This window comes from Pogona vitticeps, chromosome 3, assembly GCF_051106095.1.
Source record: "Pogona vitticeps strain Pit_001003342236 chromosome 3, PviZW2.1, whole genome shotgun sequence".
In the NCBI taxonomy this organism is placed as follows: Eukaryota; Metazoa; Chordata; class Lepidosauria; order Squamata; family Agamidae; genus Pogona; species Pogona vitticeps.
Window position 1 is genome coordinate 225,897,392 of NC_135785.1, and position 18,653 is coordinate 225,916,044.

General features: G+C 41.2%; 1 protein-coding gene across 3 annotated transcripts in view; it reads left to right on the plus strand.

Moving 5' to 3' along the window:
- The window catches only part of MYH15 (myosin heavy chain 15), a 305,993-nt gene that overhangs the window by 111,706 nt on the left and 175,634 nt on the right, over positions 1–18,653 (plus strand). For 2 of the 3 annotated variants that reach the window (XM_078389854.1, XM_078389855.1), the window contains 3 exons: positions 868–963; positions 4,129–4,266; positions 11,724–11,844. The exons of the other annotated variant lie outside the window; for it this stretch is intronic. In XM_078389854.1, coding sequence (XP_078245980.1) covers positions 868–963; positions 4,129–4,266; positions 11,724–11,741 — 252 coding nt within the window. In that variant the 3' untranslated portion in view covers positions 11,742–11,844. Of the gene's footprint in view, positions 1–867; positions 964–4,128; positions 4,267–11,723; positions 11,845–18,653 lie in introns of those variants that run through there. 3 annotated transcript variants of the gene reach the window in all.

Here is an 18,653-nt window from a genome sequence, read left to right on the forward strand (position 1 = left end):
TGACGAACTGGGATGTTGACCTCCACGTGTTGTGCACTTGTCTCTAAAGCAGCACGGTTTCCTATTACAGACACCCTTGGCCTTATAGTCCCTGCAGAGCAGGTGGGTTTGAATGACCTGCCCTGCTCTTAGACAGGGATTCTGATTCAAAGCTGTTTTCCTGATAAGTTGCCCGCTATTGAACCTGTCACCCAAGTTAGACCTGGCAGGCATCATGGACTGTAGCCAAAAACCCAGCAGGGGCTCATCCCATCAAAGGTTTGGGTGAATAGCGCTCCACATACAGAACGATTCATCATAGTGAAGCCATGCCTGGCCCGCAAAGTCCACATAGGCCCGATAAATGAAATCTAAATACTGAAAGGGAGACTGAGCCCGCCAGGGTTGGGCATTCACGGCCACTCCTGCGTAGATTAGGAACCCCGGCAACCAGTTAGCCCATGTCCTATCTGGCTTCTTCTTCCTGTGTCTTTCCTTATCTTTACCATCCTCCTTGTCCAAATCCTTCTTTTCGACATGGATTCACTCCTCCAACACAAACCTATAGGAATTATACCTAGACCAAGTTGGCAAAGGATGTAGCAGTCTAAGGTTCAATAGCAGCTCCAACCTCTTCAGCAATCTTGTTCTTTTTAATTGAAATCTCTTATTCACAGCCCCACTTTTTTTTAGTCCCACTCTTTGGGCTGAACCAATATTTCACAGAGGTTACACAGTCTGTGGGCCTATATATCCATATATCTATATCTATATAAAAATTGTATATGCATCATCTATATATATGGAACAATCAACTTCTCATATTAATCTGTCTGCAGTGAATGGCTGCCAGCACATAACTTTTTTGCTTCCATAATTTCTTCCAAGGCTGAGGAGGACAAGAAGAACTTGACAAGAATGCAGGAGCTGACTGATAAACTGCAGCTGAAAGTGAAAAGCTATAAGCACCAGGCAGAGGAAGCTGTAAGTTGGAACAGTGTGTTGCAGGACTGGGAAATCTTTGACTTCTCAGATGGTTTATCTTTAGATTCCCATCAGCTCCACCCAGTATGGCCAGTGGTAAGGGACTGTGTTAGCTGCAGTCTAAAATATCTGGAAGATCAAAGGTTGTTTCACCCTCATGTAATTAAAATAATGGCATGAGTCAAGCTGACATTTCATTAAGCACAGAGAGCTCTTTCATGTTAGTTTTAAAGTGTATTCATAGCAGCTATATAGCAGCTCAGGACTTTAACGTGTGTGTGTGTATGTGTGTGTGTGCACATGTGTGTGTGTGTGTGTGTGTGTGCGCGTGCGTGCACACGTGTGTGTGTGTTTGTGTGTGTGTGTGTGTGTGTGTGTGTAACTTTTTACACCAGTCAGGTGATTTCAGTGAAATCCTCCAACCTCAAACCTCCAGTGTCTGTTTATATTGCATGGTATACTGTATTGGCACTAGGATGTGTTAACACAGCAGTATGGGAAATTCCCACTGATTCTGTGCTAGGAGTTTCTGGTTGTTGTTGTTGTTGGGTTTTTTTTTTTTTGCCATTCAGCACTCTCTGAATTATCCTGTTGTGTAGCCTGTGCAGATGGCTAGTTCACACCCAAATGGAACTATGGGTGGAATTAAATGAGGAGACAACCCTATGACATATTAAGTGGGTTGTGACATTAGAAGAAAGGGCAGAGAAACCCTCTCCTCTATTTTTACTTTTTTAAAAAAAAATATCCCTAACTGATGCAGCAAAGTTCTAATACTATACTAGGCTGATGGATTGCTGTTTTAATATGCCACTTTATTAGGAAGGAATGGAGGGAGGGAAGTCACCATGGCCCATTGAACAATGGCCATGGGAAAATAGGGAAGGGGGCTAGTTGACTCTACCCCACAAGACAGCACATCTCGTGCTGAGGAGAAAGGCAGGGAAAGGGGAATAACCTCTCTTCCATCCCCTCAACCTTCACCCCAAAGTTTTCCTCTCCTGCTGCTGCTATCCTCCACTGATTTTGGGTAACCTTACACATGAGTAAACCAGGTAAACTTTTCTCATGAGTTAAATAGCAATTCTGTGTGGAAACTTCTTAGGAGAGAATAAACATATCCAACACTTGAGAGAAAAATGATATAGATTGCAATGAAGATAAAAATCTTCTAAGGGCAAACCAGTCCACTCCCTTGTCTGGACAGGCCCTTCTCAAAAATCATAACAGCCTTAAAAAGGTTTTAAAAAATTAAAAATCAAATTTGCAAATATTTGAAATTTTAAAATCTAACAGAATTAAATTTAATATTAACGAATATAGGCCAAACTCCTGTTGCTTAGTGTGGTGAAATGCACTAGAGTAAGCCCATTGAGTCAGTGGAAATTTGGTGAGTCATCTCCAAAGAGTCAAATGGATCTGCTCTAACTATGACATAATAAGTCACAACCAGAATAGGCCTATTTGAATAAACAAATCTTATGGGGCAGCTTACTCACTAAATTCCCACTGATTCTGTGGGCATACTCTAGTGTGGTTTACTATGCTAAGCAACAGGATTTTGGACACTGACTTTCTGCAATGAAATGTATTTTAAAAAAAACTCCCATACCTCTGTAGTGCTTGGTTTTCTCATGAAAATGCTGATTCTTGTGGGCAGGTGGTGCCGTTCTGATTACAGGAGCATCAAAACTCAGTCCCAATATGTCAGAAACAGAAGCAATTATTCTTAAAGTGTATTGTATCATACACTGCTGCAAAGCTAAATTCAATTTCAGAATAAAAATTGAATTACATGTTGGTACAGAATTGTTTGTCTTAGTAATCCAGTGCCTGACAAATGACGCCATTCTCTCATAAAACATTTCACTTTGTGTTCCATTTTTTGCTCAGTATGTATCATTGATAGATCTCCTGAATTCACTAAAGACCAGAAGGAAAGTAGATGGGATTTGCTGAGAGTATCTTCATGTATTTTCAAGTTCTATAACACAGGTGTGGGTTGCATAGGTTAACAGGGATATGATTTTCTGCCTTGAATAAGAGTTCTCAGAGTATGAGCCTTCTCAGCGTTAAAGGTCATCAGAGAAGGCCCTTCTCTTAGTCCTATTGTCAGTGCAGGCACAGTTGAGGGGGACATGAAAGAGGGCCTTCTTTCTGCCTCCTCCCAGATTATGGAATACTTTCCCTTGGGAGGTCAGGTTGATTCCTGGCCTTTTATCCATCTACCAACAGCTGAAGACCCACCTTTTCAGATAGACTTTTAATAGTTATAATTGAATCTCTGGCATTTGGTTAAGATAGATTGTAACATTTTAAATGTTTTTAATTATGCAATGCATTTTAATCAGTTTTATAATTTAATTGTATTAATGTATAGCTTACTTTGTTTTTAATGGGTTTTTTTTTATCCTATGAGCTGTCTTGAGTCCCTTATTGGGAGAAAGGTGGCCAATAAACAAAGCAAATAGATAAATACTAAATGAATAATGCTGTACACCAGCAGAGCCTTGGCTGAGGAAAAATGCAGAAAAAGAGAGAGGTTACCTCCTTTCCATCTCCCAAACTTCCCCGAGTACACAGCATATGGACTCGTAGTCCAGATGGGGGGGTATAAATCAAATAAATTTTAAAAAATCAATATCTTCCCCTGCCATTCCACTACTGATTTGCCTGATTCTGCATTTTGTGACCATTTGCCATCTGATTTGTCTGTTATCCCCTAGTTATCCATGCAGATACGTGTTTGAGAAACCATTGTGCATAGAATCCTTACTGTTCCTTCACCACATGATGTTGATATATTTTTTTCTGGACCACTAGCTATGTGGCCTGGGGACCATAGGACTTGTTGTTCAAAGCAACTGAAAAGCTCCATGTTAGGGAACGCTGGCCTAGGCCATTCACTTTCCCTTTAAATTAAAACGTGAACTGACTAGTTGCTGCCTACAAAAATAAGTATTAATGTAGGGAATGTTAGCAACTTTCCAAATGAAAGAAATGTTTAAAACGGAAACTGGGGTCAACAAAACAACGTATTATTCAGCATTGGTTCACACAAGTGTAAGTTGGCTCTGTTTGCTTGTTGTGGAAGCCTACTGCTTTCCAGATTAGAGAGGTTGAACATGTTTCTTGCCCTTTCATTTGTTTTTTTTTTCCCAACAGGAAGCTCAAGCCAATCAATATCTTGCAAAGTATAGGAAGCAGCAGCACGAGTTAGATGATGCTGAAGAACGAGCTGAAATAGCAGAATCCCAGGTCAATAAGCTCAGGACCAAGTCAAGAGATATTGGCATGAAAAAGGTATGTCATTCTCAGATGATCCTGAAGAGGGAATTTTTGCAGGATCCTGTGGAAAGGATAAGATGGGGCAGGCAAGATTTCAAAGAAATGCTTCTCAGATGACTGCATTCCATGCCTGTATTTGGAAAACAGTCATCTTTTCCCATTCAGCCTGACAAAAGGATATGGTTTGTTTGCTGATTTAAGTGTAACAAAAATGTTTATACAGTGCCCATCTGGCAAAGTCATGGATCTATGAGCACCCTAATACTTGAAGCAGTTTGCATGTATAACAACAAGAACAATTATTATTATTACAGTATTATTAATTGATCACAAATCATAAGCCACAAACCACAAATATTACAATTAAATTTTTTAAAGCCAGTGCAGAGCCTGATGTCAAAATATTATAACATTAAGATATTAAAATGGTACTCAGAGCATCAATAAAACCTAAATTATGACCTGAGCAATATAATGCATGACTGAATACAACGTATTTAGATGTCTAATGTCTAAATGCTGCTAATAAAGATGCCAGGTGGATCTCTATTAGGAGTGCATCTCACAGACTGGGAAAGTAGCCTTAGCAGTGACTGGTCTCACACCATTGTGAGGGGTGACAACTACAAAAGACCTAGAATGATCTTAGCCACCAGGCAGGAATGCATGGAGACAGGTAGAATACGCCTAAACTGTTTACGACTTTGAAGGTTAGTACCAGTACCAATACAGGCCCTTAGAAATTGATGGGTAACCAGCCTGGCTAATGCAGTGCTGCAGTTCTGTAACCTAAACGACCAGGTCCCGTGAGTAGCTTTGTTGTTCTGTTTTGCACTAACTGTTGTTACCATCTTCAGAGGTAGCCCCAAAAGCATTGTGGGCAGGTGGTTAGCAGGTAACTGCAGCCAGCCTGTCTCTGTCCAGAGGGAGCATTGTTGGTAGATCTACTGGAGCTGATAAAAGGCAATCCATGCCACTGTGGTTACTTGAGCTACAAGGGACAAAGCTGGATCTATGAGCACCCAAACTGCCAACCTAAGGGTCAAAACAAATGACACAGCACATTGTTATAAGCAGAGCTCCCTTAAGACACAAAATGTATTATTTTCCCCCAAGGGTTCTCAGTTCGAAAAAGAGCAAATCATCTTGCTTTTGTTTTTGATTGCTCATTGAGAGATAAATCCACATTTTATCTGCAAGCATGATGCTTGGTCATGAAGTTCTGATGGAACCATGTATCTGGAAAGAAGTAGTTTTGGTACCTTGTAATTGCAAAGCTGGGATCTCACTTCATTCTGCCCTTTGAGGAGAGTACAATCTGGATAGATTAGCTGGATAGAGGAACTGCCTACTAATACAGTGGACCCTTGACTTACAGACGGCTTGACTTACAGACTTTTTGAGTTACAGACTTCTCTGGCCACAAAATTTAGGTTTGACTTGCAGACCGAGATTTGACTTACAGACCAGAAAAAAAACAAAATGGAACAAAAACGGCCTGTTACAGGATTAATCAGTTTTCAATGAACTGTAGGTCAATGGAGACTTGACTTACAGACTTTTTGACTTGAGAACCGCCTTCCAATATGGATTAAGTTCTCAAGTCGAGACCCCCACTGTAGAACCTCTGTCTTGTCTGCACTGCATCCCAATGCATTGGCTCTCATCAAAATCTAGCAGAGATCCATTAGATTCATGTGAGAAAAGGCCCACCCTTTCCTTTCTTATAACAGGGAAGGAGGTTTAGGTGTGTGCAAATACTTCATACTTATAACTGTATAAAGAGCACTGTAGGTCATGAGTGAAGAACTGTCAGCTTTCCAAATGTCTGTTTGACAACAACATTCACAATCCCTTGCCATTGGCCATACTGGTTGGGGCTTTTGGGAGTTTATGGCCTACAACAAGTCTAAATTCTAAGGGGGGCAAATGTTCTCAACACCTGTGATAGGCCATAAGAAACCATTTTGCTGTGGGAGTTTTTTTTTCCTCCCTCTAATTCGTGGTATCACTGTGTTATATTAGTCTAGGCTAAACCTACTAAAGGATGCCTATTGCTTACCACATATTAATTATTCCAGCTATATATTTTTGCCTCCGTAATGAAGCCTTTGGAATTACTATAATTAATATGAGATTTAACCCATAAAATTTTTAGTCTGGAACTATTAAAATCAATTTGGGAGGTTACCAAGGGATTTTGTTAGGATGTAGATTATACCTTAAATAACAAAAACTGGCTGTTAACAATCTCTGTGTTGGCTGCTGTAAATTATTTTGGCAGTTGCTATTCATATTTCTATGGGGTTTTTATCAGCATTATTTTCTCTAATGATGGGTATTGAGAAAAACTGTATTTAATCAGTAATGTACACAATGAAAGCTCCTACAGAACAGTCAAGGCTAAGGAGGCGGCCTCTTCTGGCACAAGCGTATAATCATTTGATGCTGTTGTCATGGCCACCATTCTGAGGGCTCCACAGGGTGACACCAGAGCACAAAGGTTTGCAGCCTGAGAAAAATGGCAAAGATTCTGCTTCCACATGATGTCTGTAAGAGTCACAGCAGACCCACAACCATTTCTTCCAAACATGAGGAGAATGCCTGTATCTCCTGTGGCTCCCTGTTACAAGCATTTGCCACTCTATAATAAAGCCGCAGTTTGACTTTGCAATGCAAAATGGAGGTGGCCTATTCAAGCAGTTTTTGGAAACTTGGAGGCGGCTAATCTTTTTTCTAGATCAAAATAAGGAGAAGCTGTGTGCAGAATATTTTGCCTTCTCTTCCTTTTTTTTCAAATGTTGTGTGGTAATAAGAAAGAATAAGAATCCTGCTGAGTCACACCAAATGTCTATTTAGTCTAGCATTCTTTAGCCAACCTCGTGACTATGTGAAGCTCACAAACAGGATGTGAAGGCAACTGTCACCTCCTGATGTTGCTCACCAGCAACTGATATTCACAGGTGTTTTGCCTCTGATCCTGGAGGCAACCTAGAGAATGCTGCTTATAAGCAGAAGTACATTTCTCCACATGCATTAGGAAGAGCAGGTGTTGCAGATGGAGGGAGAACCTGCATATGGCAACCTAATCTCAGGATTTGCTGGACTGCATACTTACTGTCATTCAAAAAAGTGAGAAATGTGTTAAGTATCCAGCTGTTGCTCCTGCAGAGAACTTGGGAGAGTTACTTTTTTGGACTAGAACTCTCAGAATCCTCCAGGTCTACATAACCAATTATAGGTGTATCCATCCTTGGATATGCATATATAGTTTTTAATCCAATGAAAGGGCCATGAGAGATATATATAGCTATGGGTAAAATAACTGAACATTTTTGGGTTTACAAAGGGAGAGATGACTAAACAAACGAAATTCACATGTAAGACACCTCATCACGAAGCAAAGTCCTTTTTTCTGGAAGCATATCAAGTGCTAAGAAATTACAGAAAAGGATTACACTGAATATACAAGGTCCAGTTCTAGCAAGGAATTTGCTCTTCATTTTCAAATTTCTTTCCACTCTCACTCTCTGATTTGGGCAGAGGAAATTCATATAGATAAAATGCAAAAAAGATACTTTTTATAAAATCACTTAACATATCTTGCTGCACCAGGCCTTGAGGCATATTAAAATTGAGGTTGCTCATAATTCAAGAATACTTTTCACTCCAAAGATCTACGTTGCCAATTCCTAATATTTCAAGAGACATGCTGTGCTTCTTAAAAGCATTGAAGGCACTACAGCTTCATTCCCTGCTGCAAAATTGGGCATATGCTTGGGCAAATTCTCCAAGACAGCCCCTTTCTTCCATAACACCCAACAGCCCTCTTTCAATAAAGAAATCACATCATGCTTTGCAACACTTTACAGGTCTTCTTCACACTAGATGCATTCAACAGAAAATTAGACAACCGTGTGTCAAATGTCTTTTGATTTGGATTCCTCATTGAGCAGGGGGTTGGACTTGATGGCCTTAAAGGTCCCTTCCAACTCCATTATTCAATAATGCAGTGATTCAATGATTCTTCTTTTCCAGCTCAGGCCTGCCTCAGGCACTAGATTTTGGGTGCCACAGCACAATTTTAATTATTTAATTTTGTGACAGCATTTCTTTTACAGGAACAGGGAGAGGTACTGGTGCCAGGATTACCTGGCTATTTTGTGGTGTCGTGCCTTATGCTTGAGCGGGTAGGGTGAGGTGTCATATGCTGCTCTCCTCTGGACAGCAAGCTATCTTACATTGGATATATCCTTCCACTTCTTCTGAAGAGGTTTGGAGTGAGTGAAATCGCACATTCTAACACTTCTGTCCCAATATCGCAAATCATTTAATTTTTCTACACTTGGAAGGACACTGTATATTACAGATAACATGTCATTCTACCTGAAATCGCAACAGTGTATTAGATACATTATTCCAGCAGAACTTTGTGTCTGAGAAAACAGATTCACAATAGAACCTCTTATTTATGGCATGAAGACCAACCATAAAATAAAGCAAGCTAATTTCCCAATTAGACAAAGTTGTATTAACCAGAGGCTTTCAGCACTTCAGGAATATGTGTTCTCTGTAATATATGGTTTGACTATTGATTGCTGCATTTTTGAGCCTGAGACAGGTACTGTGACCAGATGGAACAAATGTGCTTGAGGCAGCATCATGACAGCAAGCTCCAGTCATGATATTTAGATAGATTAGGCATCCTTCAGTCTCGAGAGACTATGGTAACATGCTCTGTATGGAGGACTTGGAACAGCATGTAGTGTGGCTGAGAGGGTCAATTAGAGAGTGACAATCCCTTCCACACTGAAGTCAAATGCAGTCTGTCCCCTGTCCAGCTCCCTGATTTTGCTGCTTTCATGATTGCCTCTTTGCCTCGGCCTGCTGGACAAGGGTCTCTTCAAATTGGGAGAGGCCGTGATGCACCGCCTTCCTCCAGGCTGAATGCTCAGTTGTCAGGGTTTCCCATCTGTTGAGGTCCATCCCTAAGGCCTTCAGATCCCACTTGCAGATATCCTTGTATCACAGCTGTGGTCTTCCTCTGGGGCAGTTTCCCTGCACTAATTTATCATCTCCACACAAGAATTGGAGGTTGTTCATTACTTTGTGTACCTTGGATCAATGATCTCTGACACTCTCTCCCTAGTCATGATATGCATATGTCTGAATGTCAGCAGAGCATCTACATGCATGTAGCTACTTTACATGCTTAAATGAATGGACTGAGCTTCATTTCAGTCTTAGAACATCTGCTTGTATGATGGGCAGTTGGATGTGTGATCCTCCTCCCTTGAAAAGTACTATGTATGAAGAGCAAGGACAGTTCTGTCAAACTAAATGAACTGGGCTTATAACTGGTTTCTGTTGAAATCAATGGTAATTAAGTCATAACTTAGTGGTTCCGTTGATTTCAGAGGGAATAAAGTTTAACTAAGTGCTAGATCACATGTGCAAAAAAAAAAAAAATCCCAGTTATACCGTTTTAGCCATTATTTGGATGGTTTCAAATTTTTCTGTTCACATGATTTTTCTGTTCACATGATAACACTGATTCATTTGCCTCAACAATTGGTTTATTTCCTCCTTTCCAGAAGGGTAGTTTTAAATTGTACTGATGATGTATTGCTTCATTCATTATCATTTCAGTGTGTGTGTAAATCTTGCTATCAATTTATTTCCTTTGCCAAGGTGTAAGGTTTTGGGGCACCTTGGCCACTTGGCCACTGAATCTTAATATTTTTTGAAAAAAAATATTTTAAAGGGGTTTTGGTAAATCACTAGTAGCAGCCACTGCTGCTGCTGCCACTGTGACAAAACAACAACAACTAAAACAAACCATGAATACATTGCTCAGAATCAGACAGTCTTCCTCCCTCCCTTGCAGGTGAAACAGAACTTGAGAAAGGCACATTTCCTATTTTGAATTATAAAGAAAGCAGCATAGCATTAACATCTCCTCTCTCTCTCTTTTTTAAACCCTGCTGTTCACAATACAGTGGTACCTCAACTTACAAACATCTCCACTTGTGAACGATTCAAGTTATGAATAGCAAAAAGTTGCTTCGACTTGTGAATGGAGCTTGACTTAAGAACCAAAAAACCCAAAAAACACCCTTTCCTGCCCCTTTTTTTGAACTAAGTTCATCTTAGGTCAAAAGAAAAAACTTTTTTTAAAAATCCGCTCCCCAGTGGTAGAGGTATGGATTAACTGGCTTTGCATTAGTTCCTATGGGAACTAATGCCTCTACCTACGAACAGCGCCTTGACATATGAACGAAAAATAGCAAGTACGGATTAAATGGTTTTCAATACATTTCTATGGGAAAGTTTGCCTTGACTTATGAACTTTTCGACGTACGAATACAGTTCCAATACAGATTAAGTTTGTAAATTGAGGTACCACTGTACTTTGCAAGTCTTTTAAAACCTGCTGCTTCCTGCTCCCAGCACTGTGCAAAAGAAAAATTAAAGCCAAGAAATGAGAGGGAGAGATAGGCAGAGAAATAAGGAAAAGGGAATGAATAACTAAAGGAGGGAAGAGAAAAGGGGATGAGAAGAGAAGGCTTGTATCACTCTACAGATATACCACTATTTTTGTGATTTTTGTACCACTTTTGTGATTTTTTTTAAAGGGGAAGTGTAGCCTGCTATAATGGTTCAAGCAGAAAGAAATGTAGCAATGTACTTCAAAACAATGTAAATGCTCCCACTAATATATATACCATGTGACCACTAGGGAGAAAAGCATTGGTACAACAGAGGAATGAAAAGAATAGATTTAACTGGGATTGTTTTTCATGTGTGATCAAATCCTAACTTAGGTTGTTTCCAGTCTCTTTTACCAGTGATGACACATTTAACACCTTAAAAATCAATGCTGGATGATACAATCATCAGGTGATAAAAAATGCCGAAGTGTACAACCCTTCTGTATTCCTACCTACCTGTGCACAATACAAGAGTTGTTCCCCAGCATTCTTTGCAATGTTGCAACCTGATCCTTCAGCAATAATGTTCAATGATTTCACACGTAAACAAGCCTGGATATGTTCAGGATGTTTGCAGAGGTGCTCAACTCCAGTTACCAAGGCAGCTTTGTAGTGAGAGCCATGTTACAATGCAAACGACAAGAGTGGATGAAACATGAATAATAACAATGGGGACAGAAATTGTGTTTTCATCCACTTGTTCATTTTCAGCAGTGAATGAAATCACGTTTAGTTACAAGTGAAGCCCCTCTGAGTTTTGTGGGTCTTTGCTCCTAGAAAATGCTTAAAGCAGCTCTTCCCAACTTAGCACAGTGTAGCTGCATTGGACTGCTACTCCCGTCACCCTCATGCTAGCAGTCCAATGTGTCTGTAGTGCACCAAACTGGGGAAGGTTAGTGTAAAGAATTGTTGCTTTAAGAAGTAATCCATATATTTCTATCATGTCTTATTTGTCTTGCCTACTTTTATGATGTATTTCAGGTTCATGATGAAGAGTAAACCTGTTGTGCCTCAAATAGAGGAAACTGGAACAAGGCACCCATTCAATGCCGAAGCAGAAGAAAATAGGCACCTTTATGAATAAAGATCAAATTAATACCTACTCCTGTCCTTCCTCTATGTCTTTTTAAGTTACATTTTTACAAGCCTTGGTCTCTAGACATGGGAAAAAAAACACCTTCTCTTTTAATCAAATATTCTTGTGTTCACTGCAGCTGTGGAGATGAAGGGCACACTTGAGTGGAAAATACCTTTTGCATAATCTTTGCAAAACTCAACAGATCTCTCAGCGCCTCTGCTTTCTGTAGGGAAGACTCCAAACGCATCAATAGACGTATGAGTGAAATAATCAATTATGTATGATCTAGAGTGGGTTGTTCCATTGACTGAAAACAGAAATGTGTTCAAATGTAGTAAAGCAACCCAAATGCTCTCATGTCAGCTTCTGCGGGTGATAGAACTGGTTTTGCTTGAAGAACAGAGAGGAGGAAATCCCTTCCTTCATTTCCCCTCACATCCTCTAAATCTGCTCTGGAGGATTGGGAAACCCTCCCTCCTTTTTGTCTGTAGAAAGGGACACTAGTTAAGGGCTTGTTTTAATGTTTTGCTCCATCAAGATAAATCTCTGTCTTCATGTCCCGTTGAGCTGAGCTTCAGATCTTCTCTGTGTAGGATGTTGCAAGAAAAAAAATGTGATACACATGAGCAGGCGTGTGAAATAGCAGAATGTTATGGAAGGAAATAACTCAGCAGTTGTCGAATTCATACAGAGACAGAACTACTCAAATAAGCCAAGACCTGCATGAGAAATAACAGTGAAATCATAGCTGTTCTTTGGCTCATCCATGTAACAGACTGATCACATTAGATATTATTTCCCATTTTTCTCTGTTCTTTCAATTGAAAATTCTTGGTGGGATAGGGCATAACCTGGGATTGTAGGCACATTAGTAAGCATAACAGTTGACCATCCCCAAGTACTTCTGAAGCCCTTTCAAGGGACTCCCAATTCCAAATCACAATTGGTTGCTTTGAGAAGGTGGACAAGTTTTTGTAGTATTTCTTTATTATTTGTTATTTCTTTTATATTGTGGCATCAATGGGTTGGCTATACTGTATTCCAGACCTAGTCATAATTAGAACAAGTGCATTGAAATCAACGGGACTTACGTTAATCATACGGAATTTGTCTGGGTCAGCTCAATGGGCACAACTTTTTACAGATTACAAAAAAAGCAAGTCCCTGCCCAGGAGATTCATGATCTACACAGGGGATAAAATAGGAAAGACAGGAGAAAGCAAAAGCATGGGAAATGAGTATTTTTATTTCGATTGCATGGATTGCTGTTATATATGCCATCAAGTCACTTCCAACTTGTGGTGACTCTACTAAGCTTTTCAAGGTGTGTGAGATGTTCAAGCAGTGCTTGACCACTACCACTCCCCTCAGTGAACTTTCATGGCCAAGCAGGGATTTGAACCCGGTGCTAGTCCAAAACTCTATCCACTACACTACATTGGTTCCTATCTATGCATTCATAATTACAATTGCACCAGGAGACTACTGCTTCACAGTAAATGTAGCTTTTGAGAAAGATCTGAAAAAGAAAGATATGCCCTTTATTCTTGTGCCTGCAGCAGTAAAGCAGTGCAGAATCTGACAATGAGGATGAAAAACAATACTGAGAGAACAAGAGCACGAGCGCTGCGCCATGAAATGCCCCATAGGGCTCATCCGTACCCAGGATTTGTTAAGCTTTCCTGCACCCATTATAACTGTATTGCATTCCAATGACCATCTGATGCAAGGCTGAAGCAAGTGTCACCAGAGTCAAAGCAGGGGAGTGGAGTGGAAGAAACTCTGCTTTCCTGGTATATTTTTGTTCTGTTTTACTCCAGTTTGCTCCAATGCAAAATCTATTTGTATGGACCTCAATATTGTGCTGATGCAGGCTGGACCATGCACTGCGTGGCTGTATGTCTTTCAATGCAATTTCCTTCATGGGATTGTTTTCAGCTGAGCAACCTCCACTATTCCATGCCTTACTGCCACTTCTGTTTTATTCGTGGGGAAGTGGCAATGGTGGATATCAGCTGTTCCTGCTTTCCGCTGATCTAACTTTTTCTTAATGTTACATCTTTTGCACAATTGCACAAAAGTGAAAACTAGAAGTAAAGACAAAATGAAAATCAGAAAGCATTGCAGAGAAAACCTGAGATCTGAAAACAGAGATGGGCATATTAGTGGTTCTTTCCTTCTGCCTCTTTTTAAAATCACTTTTTCATCATAACTCAAAACTGAAAACATTTTTTTTAAAAAAATTGAAATCATTCCCCCCCCCCCATTGATCCAGTTGCTGCAGAGAAAACCTGAAGGCTGGAAAACAGGGAAAGGAGGCTGAAGCAGGTGAGGAGAGGGTGGGGAAGACAGGCAAAGAGGGAAGACTATCTGTGTTACGAATGAGACACTGGGGAACCATTTTGGATGTGTGTGGGCAGTGGTACCAGCAGATAGAGGAGCGAGCCCACAGAGTATCACTCTAAACACCGGTTGACCCGTCTAATAAGAACTGAACCATCCTAGCTACAAAAAAAGCAAGTAAGGGGAGGGTACAGAATCTGAAAGTCCACATGGGGTGCCAGCTCCCGCATGGCTCCCTTGTCACCTCGAAGAGAAGAAGGACCCCATCTGGGCATGATCCTATTTGACTGCGTTCACTCCCACACATCTCTTAAAGGAATCCTCAAATATGGTTAGGCATGGACTTCCTCCAAATTGCACCTGGCTCCGTGTCCTAACCAACTTATACAAGCTGTGACAAGATAACTGGAATACTGAAGACTCCTTTGTGAGCCAAACAGGGATCTTGGGTTGGGAAAAAGCACTGAACTTTGCAGTAGCTTGGGTCCTGTAAGGATTGTCTTACTGTATATTCTGGCAGTGGGTCACAGGTGGAAACTGCACTCACCCTCCCCTCCCTACCTCTTCTGGCCAAGGCAGCCTGTTGCTGATAGACCTTCCCACAGGTACAGAAGGAGACTTCCCACCAGTCAGAATGCACTGCCGAGGAAATCATGCTTACCATCCCAAAGCCAAGGACTTCACATGGCTCTGTGCTGCACAGGGAGTTAGGTTAGATGGGAGCCATGCTTGTTTCATTAAGTCTATGCCAAGATAGCGAAGGCACTGTTAGTGTTGCGCAAGTCCACGCCTTGGCAGTTTTAAATGTTCTTCATGTGTTTTGTCAAACATAACTCGGGCATGCCATCTGACAAAACAACAAGGAAGTAATTACAGCCTAACAATTTCAGGCAGTTAGAGGGTTCCGACAAAGGAGGAAACTTAGCCTTTAAACTTTGGGAAGTGCAGCCCTGTCACTGAGTTCCATTCTTTCTTGTCACTAGACAAAGTGCCATGAATGCATAATCTATTTTCCACTGAGAGGATGGTCTTTTTCATCATCCAAGCTTTGTATTAAAACATGAGCTGTGATGTTAGCTCCAGTACTCTACTAGCAGTTTGGCACTCTGGGGTTACACACCTCATGCTGACAACGCTTTCACACAGTGGCTAGGGCTTAAATGCATTGCTCTTCATAAACGACAGAGCAATTAAGGATTTTGGGAGTGAAAAATGCCCTTAACATTCCCAGAAAGACTGGGAAAAGAAGGGTCTTTTATTTCCAGCTTTTATTGGAGCCACTGTTCTTCTGTCTCCTCCTCCTCCTCCTTTGCTCATTCTCTAAAAAATTAGTCTTCAAAATGATTGATCTGTTTGCTGTTCATGGGTGGAAGATTAACTTTTAAGCTATATACACTGCACTTCCACTATAGCCAGAAATGTGATAACTGGAGAACTCAGAGTGGTGATGCATAAGCCAATGCATTTGACTGGAGGATTGCCTTTGGACCCTACACTGTTCCTTGCCAAGGTGCAACAAGAACAAGGGTATAACCCCCATCCCAACCTCCACTGTTTCCACAGCACTTTAGGATAAGCCTCTTCATGGTTGATTTACTCGTAGTGATCCACTGCCATAGACAGCTTAGGTTTTATCTGCCCACTTGCTACTGGGTGGAACTCACAGCGTGGGGACTTCTGAGTAGGAGCTCCTTCTGCTCATCCTGCTTTCTTGTAGACTACAACCTCCAAGTTATAATGGAAAAGAGGATTTTTTTCCCCCTGTCTCTGCTTCTCTGTTACTGCTCTACCTCCAGATCACTCAGCATCTAAGTTTCGAAAGATACTTTGTTCCTTCTACTGTATTTGTTACAGTGTTTGAAAAGTAACCTATTGCCTTTACTTGTTACAATGTTATATGTTTAAAGGCAATGGGCTACTTTGTTGTGCATCTCCTTGGTTTTCTGTTCCTTGTGGCACTGTTCCTTGGTTTTCTGTGTATGAGGTACTCCCATATGATTTTGATGAATCTGTACATCAACATAAAACTCCTTAGCATGAATCATTTGGGAGTACCCCCACACCCACACACACAAGGAGAAGTGCAACAAAGTAGCACATTGCATTTAAACATTTAACATTGTAAAAAGTAAAGACCATGGATTACTTTTCAAACACTGTAACAAATAGAAGAAATAAAGTAACTTTCCAAACTTAAATGCGGAGTGATCTAGAGGTAGAGAATTAACACAGAAGAGATGGGGAAAATTACTAGTTACATTTGAAATGTGACCTCATTGTACCCTCATTATCCAGAAAACTAACTAGTAATGGATAACTTTTAGCCTTTTGTTTCTGATCATGGGGCATTCTTGGCAAAGATACTGGAGTGGCATTGCCAGTTCCTACTCCAGGTGGACTGCGTTTAGTCAGAACTCTCCACTATGTCCTGTCCGTCTTGGGTGTCCCTGCACGGCATAGCCCATAGCTTTTCTGAGTTACTCAAGCCCCTTCACCAAGACAAGGCAGCAATCCATGAAGGGGAAGATCAGTCTACATCCCAATCCCAAAGCAAGGCAGTGCCAAAGAATGCTCCAACTACCGCACAATTGCACTCATTTCACACGCTAGCAAGGTTATGCTCAAAATCCTCCAAGGTAGGCTTCAGCAGTATGTGGACCAAGAAATCCCAGAAGTACAAGCTGGATTCCGAAGAGGCAGAGGCACTCGAGACCAAATTGCTAACTTGCGCTGGATTATGGAGAAAGCCAGAGAGTTCCAGAAAAATATCTACTTCTGCTTCATTGATTATGCAAAAGCCTTTGACTGTGTGGACCACAACAAACTATGGCAAGTCCTTAAAGAAATGGGAGTGCCTGACCACCTTGTCTATCTACTGAGAAACCTATATGCGGGACAGGAAGCAACAGTTAGAACTGGACATGGAACAACTGATTGGTTCAAAATTGGGAAAGGAGTACAACAAGGCTGTATATTGTCCCCCAGCTTATTCAACTTATATGCAGAATACATCATGTGGAAGGCTGGACTGGAGGAATCCCAAGCCGGAATTAAGAGTGCCGGAAGAAATATCAACAACCTCCGATATGCAGATGACACCACTCTGATGGCAGAAAGTGAGGAGGAATTAAAGAACCTTGTAATGAGGGTGAAAGAGGAGAGTGCAAAAAACGGTCTGAAACTCAACATCAAAAAAACTAAGATCATGGCCACTGGTCCCATCACCTCCTGGGAAATAGAAGGGGAAGATATGGAGGCAGTGACAGATTTTATTTTCCTGGGCTCCATGATCACTGCAGATGGAGACAGCAGCCACGAAATTAAAAGATGCCTGCTTCTTGGGAGGAAAGCGATGACAAATCTTGACAGCATCTTAAAAAGCAGAGACATCACCTTGCCAACAAAAGTCCGAATAGTCAAAGCTATGGTTTTTCCTGTCGTGATGTATGGAAGTGAGAGCTGGACCATAAAGAAAGCAGACCGCCAAAGAATTGATGCCTTTGAATTGTGGTGCTGGAGGAGGCTCTTGAGAGTCCTCTGGACTGCAAGGAGAACAAACCTATCCATTCTAAAGGAAATCAACCCTGAGTGCTCACTGGAAGGACAGATCCTGAAGCTGAGGCTCCAGTACTTTGGCCATCTAATGAGAAGAAAAGACTCCCTGGAAAAGACCCTGATGTTGGGAAAGTGTGATGGCAAGAGGAGAAGGGGACGACTGAGGATGAGATGGCTGGACAGTGTCTGCGAAGCAACCAACATGAATTTGACACAACTCCAGGAGGCAGTAGAAGATAGGAGGGCCTGGCATGCGCTGGTCCATGGGGTCACGAAGAGTCGGACACAACTAAACGACTAAACGAACGAACGAATGGATAACTACGTGTTCTAAGTTACTTTAACTTACCGCTTCCAAGCTCTGTTCAGTACCAAGAGTTGACCGAAGTTATTACATGACCATAAACAGAGAGTAACCCATCCAAAATCCCTCAAAAGTTTGGTATGATGTACCTCCATCCTGGTCTACAAGACAGCCCATGCTGTACACAGTATTTCCTTAAGAGCTGGGAGCGTGATTTCTCAAAAGGCTGTTTTTTTCTTTCCCCTACTCCTTAATGAGCCTGCTACAGTTGGATCATTTGTAACCACCCTGTGGCTGTGCCAGAGGAAGAGAAGAGGGGGCAAATGTGTGAGTATGCTGCTCGTTCACATAATCACTGAACATTTGCGCTCAGTACTACATCTAAAAAAAATACGGTATTACGTTTGTGTATGTGTGTTTAAAGAAGTCTATCCTAGCTTTTGTAAAAACACCTATTGGGAAATCTTTCTTCCTCAACCTCCTCAAATACTATTTATTAATAGGCCAAAGGGTGTGACCCAGAAAGTCTGACCCTGCCATGTATACATCAGGGCAAGTCAGGTTTGACTGCAGTTTGTTTTCCACATTACAGCTGAAAAACCATGTTTTTCCCAATGGCTTCCGAATGCCA